The sequence below is a fragment of the Mustela nivalis genome (assembly GCF_964662115.1).
Source record: "Mustela nivalis genome assembly, chromosome: 20".
NCBI lineage: Eukaryota > Metazoa > Chordata > Mammalia > Carnivora > Mustelidae > Mustela > Mustela nivalis.
In genome coordinates this window covers 23,236,933-23,253,139 of record NC_139039.1, presented here as the reverse complement: position 1 = coordinate 23,253,139, position 16,207 = coordinate 23,236,933, and the positions used below count along the sequence as shown (strand labels likewise).

The following is a 16,207-nucleotide window of genomic DNA, read 5'->3' as shown; positions in this document are numbered from 1 at the left end:
TTAGATCAGATGAAAAGATATTGAAATTCCCTTTCCATTCAAATTCAGCATTTTTGAAAAGCATGTTTTATTGTATAAATTCTTTTATTTATAGCCAATGAAAAAAGGCTCGGCAGTAGTTTGTTTTACACAGAAAGCACGTGGTAAGAATGTCTGGGGAGAGGAGCACCTTGCGTGGCTCAGCGAGTTAAGCCACCCGAGCTGACCAAGCTCACCACCTGAGCTTTGGCTCAGGTCGTGATCCCAGAGTCCTAGGCTCGAACCCCACCGTGGGGCTCTCTGCTCAATGGGGAACCTGCTTCTCCCTCTCCCTTTGCCTGCAGCTCCATCTGCTTGTGCTCTTTCTCTCTCAATTTGTCAAATAAATAAAATAAACAAAATCTTTTTTTAAATTTCTGGAGAGATAATATGAGAATAAACACCATCACGTACAGACCTTTGCATAACAAAATATGTATGTGAAGGTAGCTTTTGTGCAGGACTGAGCCCCACTCCTGGGGTCCTAGCAACTCTCTTCTCCTGCTGTGAGCCAGCTAACAGTCTTTGGTTGTGCTAGCACACTAAACCCTACGGGCATGACCTCATTAAATGTTTGATAAATATCATTTTCTTTTTCCTGATTCCTCTCCCTCTTCTATTACAAATGAAAATCTGTAAGTGCCCTCTGAAGGTCTTTCTTTGGCTGCTGTGAGTACCTTCATGCTATGCTCTCATTGGTCTTGGTTTGTTAATACAAAGTTATTTCTCTTGCTTGTCGTAAGAAAAACTGAGTGTTCCACTTTCCAGAAAGGACGCACATAATGCAGGTTTTTCTCTTACAGGTTGTGGGACTGGAAAGTATCTTAAAGTGAACAGCCAGGTGTATGCCCTGGGCTGTGACTACTGTGGGCCATTGGTGGAGATCGCCCGGAGTAGAGGATGTGAAGTCATGGTATGTGACAACCTCCATCTCCCCTTCCGGGATCAGGGCTTGGATGCCATCATCTCCATAGGAGGTAAGGCAGCCTGGGCACAGACTCCCTCTTCACCTTGAGAATGACCTTACGTGGTGGAGGCCCTTCTCGCAACTCAACATGCATTCTTTGTCGCAATGTCTATGTGATTCATGTGATCAAATTAAAAAAAAAAAATTCCGACTGGATTATTGGGCTAATCTCAAAGGTTCTTAATGGTGGTACACGGGATGGTATTAATGAGTCAAACTTTCAAACTGGTGTTGTGTTCTCTCCGATGACTCCTTCCCATTTCTTATACTTATGAGTAAGGAAGAATTAGGGGAATTTTGCTCATTGAAATATTTTGTACTTTGGTATACTGAAATGAAGCCAGATTTTTCCAACATGAAGTAGAACGTTAGAAGTCATAGTAGCAACTTTAGGTCACAAGTGTGTCCCTTATTAGTAGATGCTAGAAACTGATGCGCTGAAGGTCACCAGGCAGGATGTTTGGAGTAACCTACCGCTCACTGGGGCGGGGGCACTGGGGAAGATGGCCCCACCAGGTCCCAGATGGCATTGTTTTTATAATGCCTGTCAGCTCTCTTAATGCCAGATTGTTCAGAAGTCCAGGGAATGTGTTCCTATTTTCCCAGCAGGAGTGCCATACACACACACAGGACACAGATGAAAAAGGAACAACAAAAGCCCGTGCTTGAAGCATACACAGGTAAGGCTCATTTTACCCCGTGCACGTAATCCTGAAACCTAGTACGTTAGTCATATTTAAATACGCCAGGGAAACGTGCACCACTTTCGTTTTTGCCACGAGGACAATCTTTGGCCAAGCAAATCATTCGCTCCTATCCGCTTAGAAAACGAATCTGTTTGACTCCAACAAACTTCGTCAAAGCAAGGTGAGCCTACATAAAAGTGACCAGATTAAAAACTCATTGTCAGAGAAAAACACAGAGTAAGACTGCTCTCTCCTGAAGGAAACGGGGCCTCCATCTGTTTGACCTTAGATGGGGACTGTATCTCTGCTTAGCGTGGGAAGGCAGGCCTGGACGCCACAGCCCGGAAAGTCCTTAGGACAGGCAGGAGACGGTTGCCATGGAAACCCGCTCTAGGACAGCCCTGCTTATTTGCTGCTGAAACTGTGAAGTCCACTTGGGGCCTAAACATGAAGAGAACGGATTCCTGTTACACCAAGCAACTCAGTACAATGTTTTGAATCGTGAGTGGAAAGAAAGTTTTGGGGTTGTTGGTCATCTCACCTAAGGAACGAGAAATCGTGGAAGGTCAGAGAAGTGTATTCTCCACTCTTTTTGTTTGTCGGCATTAGTTGGAGAGTCTGCGAGGCTCCCTGCGTCCCGGCTGTGCAACTGAGGCACAGGTGCGGGCGGGGGGGGGGGGGGTTACTGCCCAGCTTTCCTGCGTCCGGGAAACACTCTGTGCGCACAGTTAAGCCTTTCTCAGCTCTCAACAGAAGTCTCACCCCTTGTCTGCAGGAGAAACGCAGCACACCTGGTTGCCATCTTCTGAAGAAAAATGCTTCCTTGGGTGGAACCACACCGTGTATTTTAGGAACTGTAACTATAACGTGACGCGTCATTCTCAGCTGGGTTTCACTTTTAGAACCATATTGTGAAAAACTTTGATAGTTTGTCTCTCTGACGTCCATATATATTAACTTCCCTGTTTAGAATTCTGTATGTTGGCACTTTTTGCTAATCTTCTGAAGAAATATATATTTTTTGCTTTTTGATGTCTCTTAATAATAATAATTTGAAAGGTAAGCATCATACCTAATGATACGTTCGTTGTGTTTTATTGGCAGATTGCAAAAAGAAACACTCTTTCCACTTACTTTTAGAACAGCTTGACAAGTCTATGAAAATTTAGTGATATATTAAAACAGGGCCAATCAGCCATTTACTCTAGGTCAGTGATTCTCAACTTGGGGTGATGCTGCCCCTGCCAGCCTTAGGGGGACACCTGTCCACGTCTGGAGACATTTTCAGCTGGCTCAGTTGGTTGTGTGTGTATGTACGACCTGCTGCCTGCTAGTGGGTGGTCTCCTACAACAAAGAATTATGTAGCCCGAAATGTCAGGAGTGCTGAGATTGGAACGCCCTGCTTTATGCTAAACCTCTCGATTCTGAATGCTTCTCCACAGAGAGATGAGACCTGTACACTTGAAAGCTACATAACAATATGTCATAAAATATCAATATATAACAGGACTTTAAAGACGATCTTGTGTAACTTCCCATTTAGTTCTAGAATCCAGTATTGAATTCAACCTGCCTATTTTCTGGGGTCTCAGCAGGAACACATTGCTATGGGATCCCTATATTGTGCTCTTTTTGCCTTTAAGTTGTGATTATGATTTTTACAATAAAGGGGGACTTTTTTTTAATCCGTTAAATATTCAGTATAGTTTCCTGAGATAATTCACGTAAATGTATCTCCACGTCCCATTTTGGCTACGTTTATAATGTTTTAAAATAGAATATACATATGTGCATATATAATACATTTTTAATATAATGAAGTTGTAAACTTCAGTTATAAACTTTTCCCAAAAATTTGGCCTAATGGTTACTTAGTATTACATCTTAAATATAAACATAAAACAATATAGGAGGGCCTGGGTAGCTCAGTTGGTTAAGCATCTGACCTGGGCTCAGGTCATGACCTTGGGGTTCTGGGGTCTGGCCTCATAGCAGGTTCCCTGCTCAGTGGTGAGTCTGCTTGTCCTTCTTTCTTTCCCTTGCTAGTATTCTCTCTCTCTCTCAAATAAATAAATAAAATCTTAAAAAAAAAACTAAAAACAACAATCTAAAATATTGAGATATTTCCTGGGTGATATTATGCTATTAAAAATGAGTCATCATAGGACGCCTGGGTGGTTCAGTTGGTTAAGCAACTGCCTTCGGTTCATGTCATGATCCCAGGGTCGTGGGATCAAGTCCTGCATCAGGCTCCCTGCTTAGTGGGGAGCCTGCTCCTCCCTCTGCCTGCGGCTCTCTCTCTCTCTCTCTGTGGCAAATAAATAAATCTTTGAACAAAATATTTTTTAAAAAATGAATCATCACAGAACAAATGTTTAAAAAAAATACATAAAGCCCTGCTTTATGCTAAACCTATCCTCCTTTAAAAGGACTTCTTTGGACGACGCCCTGAATCCTGAAATGTTGAAGACTGCTGTCTGAATCTGCTTAAAGAGATTATTATATTAAAGTAGTCCAGTTTTAAAGATGATTTTTTTCTTTTGGGGCCGCCAAAAGGAACATGTCAACTCTCATTATTCATAGTAATTTTATTCTGTTAAGTCTCTGTGAATATTTCATAGTGAATACGGAGCCACGGCTCCCAGGGGAACTACCGGACTAAGTTCCCGTGAGCCTCTGGTGGTAGCATTTTTGTCAACTGATTAATAAACAGCCTTGTTTTACTTGTGCCTCTGTTTAAAGACAACTTATTTTTAAAATATTTTCTGTATTTTTTAAATTTCCATGTATTTTTTATCCCAGAGAGTGAGCAAGCAGTGGGTGGGGGGGGCGCAGAGGGAGAGGGAGAATCCCAGGCAAACTCCACGCTGGCGTAGAGCCTTGAGGCAGGGCTCCATGCCACAATCCCAAGACCATGACCCGAACAGAAATCAGGAGTCAGATGCTCAACCGACTGAGCCACCCAGGTGCCCCCAGAGAAAACTCATTTAATTTGAGCTCATGCCAACAGCCCGAACAAAGCTTCTATAACCCCTCTATTTTCTCTCTGAGACATATCCCCGCCTTCTCATGCACTATGCTCAGGGATCATTTTAAGCAGCAAAATCACACACAAAATGCACAAAATGCAAAATACATGGCACTAAATAGATCACGAAAGGACACGCATTGACAAGAGGCAAGCCGGAACAAGGAAGCAGGGGTCACCTGGTTTGATCTCAGCTGGGAAGGTACACGCTGGAGTTTTTTGTCACCGTGGGCATGTCAGCAATACTTGGGGGGTTTCAAGTATATTTTGGCAAGTAGCAAAATTTGCAAATACAGGGGCGCCTGGGTGGCTCAGTGGTTTAAGCCTCTGCCTTCAGCTCAGGTCATGATCTCAGGGTCCTGGGATCGAGCCCCGCATCGGGCTCTCTGCTCAGCGGGGAGCCTGCTTCCCCCTCTCTCTCTGCCTGCCTTTCTGTCTACTTGTGATCTCTGTCTATCAAATAAATAAATAAAAATCTTTAAAAAATATTAAAAGAAAAAAATTTAAAAAAATTTGCAAATACAGACTTCACAGATCACGAGGACTGACCATCTTTAGAAGATACACCCACAGAAGTTCTCCAGTGAATTAGGCGCAAGTCATGAGAGATATGAACAACCATGAATAGTCCTAGATATGAACATTAGCATCATCTTAAGTCTTGGTCGCCCTGACCTCTGTGCCTCCTTTTAGCTTAGTGACCAAGACTCTGTCTCTAGAAATATAATCTTTCAAATGATCCATTATGAACGGCTCTGTGGGGACGGGAGTAGGGGATGGATATTTGCTCTCTCTCTGCGGCAGGTAAACTAGAGATTTAAAACCACCACTAGCACCTGGATTATGCTGAGGGTTTTAGGAGCTGTCCTAGCCTCCCCTCCATCTCTCCTCTCCCTCACTACTCATACCTGTGTAGTAGTGTCCAGACTCCCCTTAGAACCAACTTCCTACCTGAGACATGGGGTGGGCCATACCCCTGCATGTGGAAAACGATCTGATTGTTTCTCTTGACATGGTACCGTGATCGAACTCCTCTTGGGACTAATAGACTGGTGCTTTCCATGGATTATTTGATTAAAATATGCCTAATAACACACTTAAAGCTGGATAAAGGCAGTCCTATTTGAATCTTACTTTAACTTTGCAGGGATTGGAAGCAAAACAATGACATAGGTGTTGATTTTTGTTAAACACATACACAACCAATTTATATCAATTTTTAAAAAATTATAAGCATTTATTTGGATTTGGGCTTGGCTGGCTTATCTTCACATTATCTAAATAGAAAAACAACCTTTAACATTCTTCTCCACTTCTATTTGCTTTATTAATTTTATTAACATTGATTAGTGGTATTAACCTTTTGGTGCTTTAGAAGTACCAATCATTCATGAAAGCAAAGAATTATTTCATAGTTCTTTCACTAGGGAATACTTACCTAACGTAGTGCTCCCATGAAAATTTCATTAATTCACACCAATTATCCTAGTTAACAAATTTCGTAGGATTTTGGAACTAGCAGGATTTGGAATAGACATATTATTTAAATGTCTTATTATCGGCAAAGAAACCTGAAATCCATAGAAGTTAAATAATTGCCCCAGATTGTCTAAAAAGTACAGGAGCCAGAGATAAAAATTACGTCTCCCCTAAACCAAGGCTGTGCTGTTCCTACCATCTGTCCTGCCACATAGGAAATGAGGGAGGAGGTTTTCCTGCATGTTGAAATTGCATCATGATCATACAGAAAATACTAGTATCTGAATGCGTTGGTTTACTTGTGTGTATACACACTGAGATCTAGTTTCTTCTTTTTCAGTCATACATCATTTTTCTACAAAACAAAGAAGAATCAGAGCAATAAAAGAAATGGCCAGGGTCTTAGTTCCTGGAGGCCAGCTGATGATTTACGTGTGGGCCATGGAACAAAAGAACAGGCACTTTGAGAAGCAAGATGTGCTCGTTCCGTGGAACAGGGCCTTCTGCTCGCGGCTTCTCTCAGACCCCAGCCAGCCGGGGAGAAAGCCATGTGCACATCCGGAAAGAAGCCATCCCTACCATCCTCCGTGCTCGGTCTGTAGCTGTTCTGTTTGTTTTAAAGAGCAGGGTCATTCACAGCGATCCCACAGCATGGACTACGAGCCCCTGATGGCTGGAACGTGTTGTGCAGATATTTCTAAGGAAGGGGAGGAAGAAAATGGATTCTCTAACATGTTAGGAAAATCTTTTCGCTCCTGGTTTTTCTCTAGGTCTTTGGATGAATCAACTCTGAGGAAGCAAATTGAAAGAGTGAGACCCTTGAAAAATACAGAAGGTTGGGCCAATAGCACTGTATCCATCCAGCCTTCCAGACACTCCAGTTTAGACTTAGGACACCAAGAACCCCTTTCAACAAGAGAGCAAAGTTTAGATGAAGACGTGTTTGTGGAAGCGTCTCAGAAACAACTGGAGTGGCCGAGAGCACCAGCCGCAAGGAAACATCTACGTAGGGACCAACAAGGAGAAGTGAGGAGAAATGGAGATGGGAATTTTCTGGAAGGTGCCAATACAAGTGAGAACAGCGTGAATGAGGATGATACGGAGGAAGGTCACCCTTCTGCTGGTAAAACCCTGAGAAGGATTTCTGCACTTGACTCCACAGATTCCAACTCGGAGGAGACAATTCCTGTTGAAGAACAACAGCCCGGTATTTTGGATTCTAGAGCCTTTATGCGGTACTACCACGTGTTTCGAGAAGGCGAGCTCTATGGCCTGCTGAAGGAGCACGTGGCAGAGCTGCATGTTCTGAGCTCAGGGAATGATCATGGCAACTGGTGTGTCATTGCCGAGAAGAAGGACAACTGTGACTGACTGGGTCATTTTAGACAATTCCTCCAAAAGGTGAACCATGTTCTTTTCACTGGGTTTGGTACATGGTTACCTGAATTTGTGTCCAATTTTGTTATTTTTATTCCATTTATGCTTTGGTTTGTAGAGATGATGAATCGGTCATCTAGTAAGTTTCTGGATGAACAGAGAGCCTGGCACGTAAAGCATTTGACAAAGGGTATTTGTAAATTATTAATATAAGAGAACTAAAAGAGTAATAGGAAATGAACATCAGTACAGATGGGATCTCCTTTTCCCTGCAAGGTGAAATTTTTATGATGATACATGTATGTCATTTGTCAGTATTAGATGCTGATTTTAACAGGTTCTGTTGTTGACTTTTTGTTACTATTGAAGTTGAGTCAATGTAAAATGTTATATTGATTTCAGGTGTACAGCATAGTGATTTGACAATTCCATACAAGATTCCATTTTCATTTTTATAATGAAGGGGGTGGGTGAGTTCTGCTTCTCAGATTACACTGTAGATCCAAATGCAAGATAACAGGGAAACTGTTCCACTGTGCAGATGTAAACTGAATCACGTGATACATTAATCTGTTGCCGAGGCCTTGCTCTTACTTCAAGTCCTTCAAAAAGTGAGAGATGGTGGACAGAGATAAGAGGTGTCACAAGGACTTTTCTAAATGATAAGCAGACTTACTTCCAAATGTATAAACAACAAGGTTTTCAATGTTGCAAGGAAGGCTTTTAAAAGCACTAGGGGTGTGTAGAGAGTGGTGGGTATAGGTACTAGGCACGTGGCAAGTACCCGGGTGGTATTTTCATGACCTCATTGAAAGCAGGAATGTCTGGTTAAGATAAGACCAAGACTGACTAATGAGGAGTTTTCATCTAGAGTGATGCTTTTCTGATGAACTGAAGCGGTTTTTAGGAACTGAGAATCTGGTTGAAGCACCATTTGATTTTGGTTCTCATTATAAATATACTGTTAAAGGGCAAGATATCTGTCCTTGATAGAGGATCTATTTTTGGACTGTTTTTTAAAAAAATCTGGGCATTCATCTTATTGGAAGTGACATTTTATTCGTTATGTTAGGGATTTAGGCAGAATTAAGTCCTATTCAAGGTTGAATTTCTGCCACTTTGAAGGCAAATGGATAGACTGGGTGTCATATGGTCACTGCATCTGTTTCGAGTACCCACTGGTCTGTTTAAATCTACGTCATGGGTCAGGAGACAGATATAATTGGGAATCAACATTTGACGGAAGTCTTTTTAATTTATGGACCACTATAATCCTAGACAAAAATCCAATTCTTGTTTTGTATAAAATTTTCATTTGTTTTGCATTCTTTTTCCCTTCTATGATTGTGCTCTATCTTAAGATAATGCTGCTATGTTCAGAGAAACCTAAAGGATTATTTTTAATGCTTATCTGGAAATGACTGATGTGTATTTCTCTTTTGGCTTCCAAATGAGATCCAACATCATCTGTTGCATGGGTGAGGTTGTCTGATGGACAATTTGTGAGATATAGGATTTATAGTGTTTGGTGCACAGTTTGCATTAGAGGGACAATGAAAACAGACCCAGAAATGGAATATAAATTAAAGATTAATTTAGTGTCTTCCATTTCTTATTTTAAATTTCAGATAGCTAACATACAGTGCAGTATTCGTTTCTGGAGAATTCAGTGATTCAACACCTACGTACAACACCCAGAACTCATCACAACACAGGCCCTCCTTAACTCCCAAGCCCATCTCCCCAGCCCACGTCCCTCTATCAACCCTCAGTTTGTTCTCTATCATTAATAGCTCTTACAGTTTGTTTTCCTCTCCTTTCCCCCCCTCTTCCCATATGTTCATCTGTTTATTTTCTTAAATTCCACATATGACTGAGATCATATGGTATTTGTCTTTGTTTGACTTATTTCACTTAGCATAATACATTTTAGTTCCATCCTTGTCCTTGCAAATGGCAAGATTTCATTCTTTCTGATGGCTGAGTAATATTCCATTGTGTGTGTGTGTTGTTTTTTTATATATTTTATATATATATGTATACATCCTTTAAATACCGCATTTTTTTTACCTATTTATTGGTCGATGGGCACTTGGATGCTCTCCATAGTTTGGCTATTGTTGATAATGTTGCTGTAAATATTGGGGTGAATGTACCCCTTTGAATCTGTAGTTTTGTAGCCTTTGGGTAAATACCTAGTTGGGCAATTGTTGGATCATAGGGTTCTATTTTTTAAAGTTAAGACATTAAACAAGAGTATAAGTGGTTTCCTTGGTAGAAAGAAAATACTCTCTGAGTTGGAGAAGTTCTTACAGTTAAGTCTTGAAGGCCTCTTTGTTCTGAGTGGGTTTTTCCTCCCCTTGAAGCCTGTTGTCACATGTATGTTTAATGCCAACCTTGCTGCTAGAAATCTGCTTGAAGTCATCTCTTTCTGGGGGGAGCGTACCAGTTACGCAGAACCCCACCTATTAGGCTGCATCGAAACAGCCGTGCCCTCACCTGTGTGAGTGACCTCCTACGTACACATCCTACTTTATATAAGATGATTCCTAGAATGGTTCTTGAGAAAAACTGGCACATAATTTGAAGGGCTGTAAATAAGAAGCCACCAATAATAGCAACCTTTTTCTCTTCATCTGCTGAGCACAATAATTCTCTGGATCCAGACATTTTTCTGTGTCTGAATATTGAACACTCCATGGTTGATACCCTCTCTTTGGTGTATTCACAGGGAAAGCGCTCTTAACTCTGACTTCCATCTCTGGAGATTATATATATGTATGTCATCGAAGAGCCAAGCTGATGTAAATATCTTAATCTTTTAAAAACCTTGCTGATGTTGAGGATTGTCCTCAAAAGGAAATACAAATCATAAGCAATTTTAAGTGCACACAGCTTGCTTATGATTATTCAGTCTGCCTTAACTTGCTTAGCTATAGATTTTGCTGCTCTGAAGTAATGTGAAAGCTTGGACTCCATTATGAGTACTGGATCAAAGAATGTCTTCCCTGTTCCTTCTCTGTTCCTTGCTGGAATCCCTGCTCAGTCCCACTGCCTGAAGAAGCAGAAAGTGTTTGGGAGATGACCCAAAAGGTCTTCCTTGAAAGCCTTTGCTGGCTGGGGCTCCTGGGTGGCTCAGTCTGTTAAGGGGCTGACTCTTGATTTCAGCTGAGGTCATGATCTCAGGGTCCTGAGATTGAGCCCTGTCTCGGGATCCACACTCAGTGGGAAGTCTGCTTGAGGATTCTTTCTCTCCCTCTCCTTCTGCCTCACTCATGCACTCACTCTCTCTCTCTTCCCAAATAAATCAATCTTAAGGGGGGAAAAAAAAAAAAGCCCTTACTGGCTTACTGATGCCTCACTGGCCTATTTAAGGATGACACACAGTCCAATGATTTGGGGTAAACTGCATTAACATGTGGGAAATGACGCAATCAGAGTAACATCACAGTGGCAGCCATGCACCTGATCTATTTAAACTATGATTTTTTAAATTGTCACTAAGGTGACGGAGTGACACTAGTGTGTCATGTTACTAACAAACCATGTGACAACTGTCTCAGATTATCACGTCGATCTGGTCCTCCTCTCTTGCCACACTGCCTGATACAGGATGCTGTAGGATTCTTGCTTCCAGTTGCCCTTCTACATTCTTCCAAATTCTAGAAGTCAAGAATTCCTCAATGTTTTAACTGATCCTCAGTTGAATGGGCAAACATTGGAGGTAATCCAGAGAGAAAGTGATCCAAATCCAGATCACCCAGGAACATAAATGTAATTGTATATTCAAAGCCACACAAAAAATAAGCACTGCTGAATTTTTTATAAAACTAAATGGGTTTGGAGGAGGACAGAGGGGTTAACCCAAGAGTTATGGAACTTGGTCACTTGGTTGGGGAAGGTACTCCGTAAAACAGAGCACAGTTTGGGAGGGGAGGAGGAAACAGGGCCTAACCACTAGCCAAGTGGCTGCGGCCTAGGGTTGGGGGGAAATACGGCAGGCCTGAGATCTTCCCTGCTATTATGTAGAAAATATGAATGAATAAGAGCAGCTAACTTCCCTTGATATCTAACCGGAATTATTCTAGCTCTAATGCTCGTCACAGCCCTCTGGGATATAAATATACTTACTGTTTTGTAAGAAAGAAATGAATTAAATTGCCTAATATCATACACAGCATGTATCCCCCATGTCGTAAGCAACAAGGTTGAGATTCAAGTGCAGCAGGATGGAGGCAGGCGGCTCCCGCCTCTGTTCTCAACCGCAATACCGTATGGTCCCCCAGTCACGGTGCCGGGCAGAGGACACGAGCCTTTCAAGGTAAGTAGAATCATCCCCTCTACAAACGAACGTCAGCAAAGTTAAGCAAAGATGTCACAGTTACACAATAACTGGATAGTAATCCTTGACATCTTTTACACCTGTTTTTTCTCACTTGTAACCCTGTTTCTATTTGATGTTAATCAGAAAAGTAGTCTTTGTCACAAAATGCTCCGTGATCACGTCTCTTCCCAACTCTGCAACCCTTGAAATACTATATTATTGTGTTTCCTTCTTAAGGATGAGAAAACCGAGGGCTACTCATTTTACTTGGTGACGGAAGCCCGCTCTATGTATCGATCCTAGATACACAGGATAGGAGGCCATGAACATCAGGTGTGTCGCATATACGCAGAATATGAAAATTAAGTGCCCCGAAGGAGCCAAGGCAGAACAGTTTCATTTTCGTTGTATACCTACCACCTCGCTGTACTTGAAGTAATACAGAAAACTCCCTCTTGGAGAACCCCCATGCGTATTAGCCTATGGAAGGTCTACCCTAAAATAAGTTTGACTTAATGCAATGGAGCTTGCCTTCGACACACAGCATTCTCTAGCACAAGCCTTCTGACGAGCATATTTAAGAAAATAAAGCGTCCGACGGAATGGAAGGTAGACCCCCCTCGGGTGGCACTCAGGCTCTTCATAAATTGGTAATTATTTTTCAGGCTCATCTCCTGTGACTGCACCCACATTTTTTTTCCTGTTCTGCAATCTGCTGTTTTAAACAACGCTTTTTATTAGAAATTGCACAGTGACAAGCAATTATCACATCCCCTAGATATAAACTTGGACTTCGAATGCCATAATTGTAATCCTTCTCCCAAGAAAAAAGCGTGGCGCAGGCTGCATTCCGCCAATTCAAAGGGTGTATGAGGTAAGTGTTACCACACCCCCATCCAGCAGATGGAAAAACCATGGGAGTGAAGAGCGTTACACAGACTTTCCTAGAGCCTCAACCAAGACTGCTCCCCCTCCCCTTTTCCCGGCCCCAACCCCAAATTATGATGATTGGTTTAATCGCGTAACCTCCATATTAATTGTCCTCAAAACAGGAGCAGGAATATCTCAAAAGAATTCTCGCCAACCAAGAACTGGGGTTGTAATACAAATGGAAAGCACAGAAAACACAGAGAAACCTAAGAGCTAATCGCAGAGAAAATACTGTGATCTGTCCTATTTTTGCTTCCACATGGGTCCCACAGGTTGGGATGCAGCCGTAGGAACAAGAATCCTGTCACATTCTGCCCCACTCCCATGAAGGCCTTCCTGAGGGGATGAGGCTCCAGGGACGTCCTCTCTGGAGGGGAGCGGCCTTAGCTGCTGGTGGGCCACCTGGGAGAAATGATGGCCACCCTGGATCCCTCCTTTGGCAAATAAGTATATCTATTTTGTCTCTTCAACTATAGCTGGGAAACATACAGCTTACTTCAATCCAGTTAATTACCAATTAATCCATACAAAACAACATATTTTCTCTACACAGAACATTTATTTTTCTCTGGATATGATCTCCTCAGGGAGAAGACCGTGGGTCACTATGATGCATCTGTCGCCAGTGTAACTGAGGACCGAACTCCCTGTATAAGTTATATTCATATTTATACTCACTCTGCAGGGAATTTGGTTGAATGACAGGCATTTCTGTGTTGAGTGAATCACAACCACTTCCATTGGATTTTCTGTTAATGTATGTGGAGGGACTTCATTAGGGAAGCGCTGGCAACTGGGAAGGGTCACAAATGTGGACCCTGGTGGAATTTCTGAGAAACTTTAAATATGTGTGAAAACTGTCCCGTTCTCCTTAGGTGTTCTCTTAAATACGTATTCTGTAAATATATATATATATTTGTAAACATCATGTATTTGTCATGAGTGATCAAGAAAAAGTAGCCCTGTATACTTGTCAAAACATTAAATTACCAATTACCATAGAAATATACTTCATTAATAGATTTTTTTTGTTTCATGGAAATTAAAAAATAGTTGTTAATATGGTTGTGCTTCATCTGAGGTTGACATGTCTATTGGTATCAAAAGTGCAAAAACTTTTTCTACAGTATATACAGTTACTTCCACCTTCCCGAGAGGGAGCTAGCAATAGTCTTAAAAGCACAAATTGACGTAAGAGATCTTGACTGTTGTAATAATCTGACGATTTTTTATTTGCATTAACCAATCATGTTGAGGATCTTTTCGTAATTAGTATTATTTAAAATGGTGTATTTCCTATGCCCATCATATATCTTAGGCAGTTTATTTAAATTGTGTGTAAGTGTACTTTTTAAAAAGTGTTACTAGGTGAACAACATTATGCCTTTTATCTCCACTCTGAGTGTGACAGGACAGATAAACCTCCATCAGTTCAGACAGCCGCCTCTCCTGATCCTTCAAAAGAACCTGGCAAATTCGAATTCTATCATCTTTGTCTAAAGGAAACCAAACTTACCATTTAATAATAAGTTGTCTTTAAAGGCTTAGTAGAAGAATATTATTGCCTAAAAAAAATCTTTTAAGCTGAATAAAAATGTATTAGACCATCCAAAAGTGTGTGTGGAGATATGGTACCGCTATTGAAACACCATTTTTCATGTTCTTGGAACACAAGCACCTTTTGCGACCCATTGTATCAGCCGGTTGTCAGCTCCTTAGCAGAGTGGGGTGTGAAGGGACAGGGGGTGGCGGTGTGAAGGAAGAGGCTGCGTGCCCAGGACTCCTGTGGCCCAAATGCAGCCCAGCGGGAGTGTGTTCGGGCAGCAGTGGGTGCCCCATCCCGGCACCAGCCTGACCACCTCCCAGTGTCCGTCATGGAAGCAGCTAGCACATCTCCCTGAGTGTCCTTGTGGTGGCTGCTCAGGAGGCAAACATGAAAAGTACTAAAAGCAAAATAAGCTCCGTGCCAATCTTTTGGCCAAAATCAAGGAAATCAAGGAAACCTTGGTCCCACCCGCCTTGTACTCTTTGGCCGAAATCTCCGTTTCAGAACATTGCTAGTTCTTTGTCCTTAGAAACCATCACACCTTCCATCTTTGTGCTCATCTGCCGTTTTTTGAAATGTCTAAACATAACTTCCTATGAAGAGCTAGATCCTTAACAGATTTGCTGACAGATTTTACAGACTTCTCAATGGTTCGATCAGAAGGAAATGGTGAAGCCCATGTCCCTGCTCTTTATTGCACACTGACTCCCCAGGGGCAGGACATAGAAAATAGTCCCCACGGGGCTACACCCCAGACAGTGGAAAACTGCCAGGTGTTTGACCCGCCAGGGACCTTTCTTGTCACTGACTCTGAGAAGGAGGGATATGCCTGAGCCAAGAAGCAGACCTGCCTCTCCCCCAAGACGCCACATTGTTTGCACACCTTGTGTTAGTTTCCAGACCCCCACCTTACTGCAGCCCCCAGTCCAGATCCGCTATCAGGACCGCCTGAACTCACCGCCCCAGGCTGCTGTTCCTGGTCACCATCTACAGCTCCTTCCATTCAGGGTATTTTACAGCACTACTCGCCATATTCACCTTCAGCAACCAAAAACCTTCCTGGGGCGCCTGGATGTCTCAGTGGGTTAAGTGTCCTACTCTTGATTTCGGCTCAGGTCATGATCTCGGGGTCATAAGAATGAGCCTCACTTTGGGACTCTCTCAAATAAATAAATCTTAAAAAAACAAAACAAAAAATAAATAAAACAAACAAACAAACAAAAAACCCACAACCTTCCAGAGCCATCTACAATTATTATTATTTTCCCTCATGTCTCTCCAATTTAAAAAAAAAAAAAATCACAAAGCAGGGTGGGGGAGTTGACTAAGACCTTTCCAGCTCTAGCCACATTTCTACCTGCTGTCTTTGTCCTCCGTGTCAGCCCCAGCCCTGAGCTCCAGAAACAAAGTCACATTTACCATTTTAAAGGGCCTGCTACAAATGGGGTGAAAAGGAGCTCTCCCACCTCGCCTTCAGCATTCTGGGGAGGAAGAGTCCAGCTCTGGCTGATGAATTCAGTTCCTGGGATCAGCTGGCCATGGAGGGACATGTCTCAACTTTGTCTTCTGCCAACATAACCTCTCCTCTTGGATCCTGTAGGTCTAAGTCCCTTCCCTCATGGTCCTCTAAGACTCCCAGGTGTAAAGAATGAGAGCTCATTTATTCATGAGATTTTTTCTTACGATAGTCCCCCCTATTCTGCTAGGAATACATTCTGAGACCGTCAGTGGATGCCTTGAAACTGTAGATGTACTGAACCCTCTGTATCCTATGTTTTTCCCCATACACTCGTACCCGTGAGAGGCTCAGTTTATACATTAGGCACAGTCAGAGATGAACAATCACCAACA

At 42.3% G+C, this 16,207-nt stretch overlaps 1 protein-coding gene across 6 annotated transcripts in view; it reads left to right on the top strand.

The window, feature by feature from the left end:
- The window catches only part of TRMT9B (tRNA methyltransferase 9B (putative)), a 61,613-nt gene extending 47,189 nt beyond the window's left edge, over positions 1 to 14,424 (top strand). For all 6 annotated transcript variants that reach the window (XM_082715497.1, XM_082715498.1, XM_082715499.1 and 3 more), the window contains 2 exons: positions 822 to 995; positions 6,520 to 14,424. In XM_082715497.1, the coding sequence (XP_082571623.1) occupies positions 822 to 995; positions 6,520 to 7,550 (1,205 nt within the window). In that variant the 3' untranslated portion in view covers positions 7,551 to 14,424. The remainder of the gene's footprint in view (positions 1 to 821; positions 996 to 6,519) is intronic.
- The last annotated feature ends 1,783 nt before the right edge of the window (positions 14,425 to 16,207 follow it).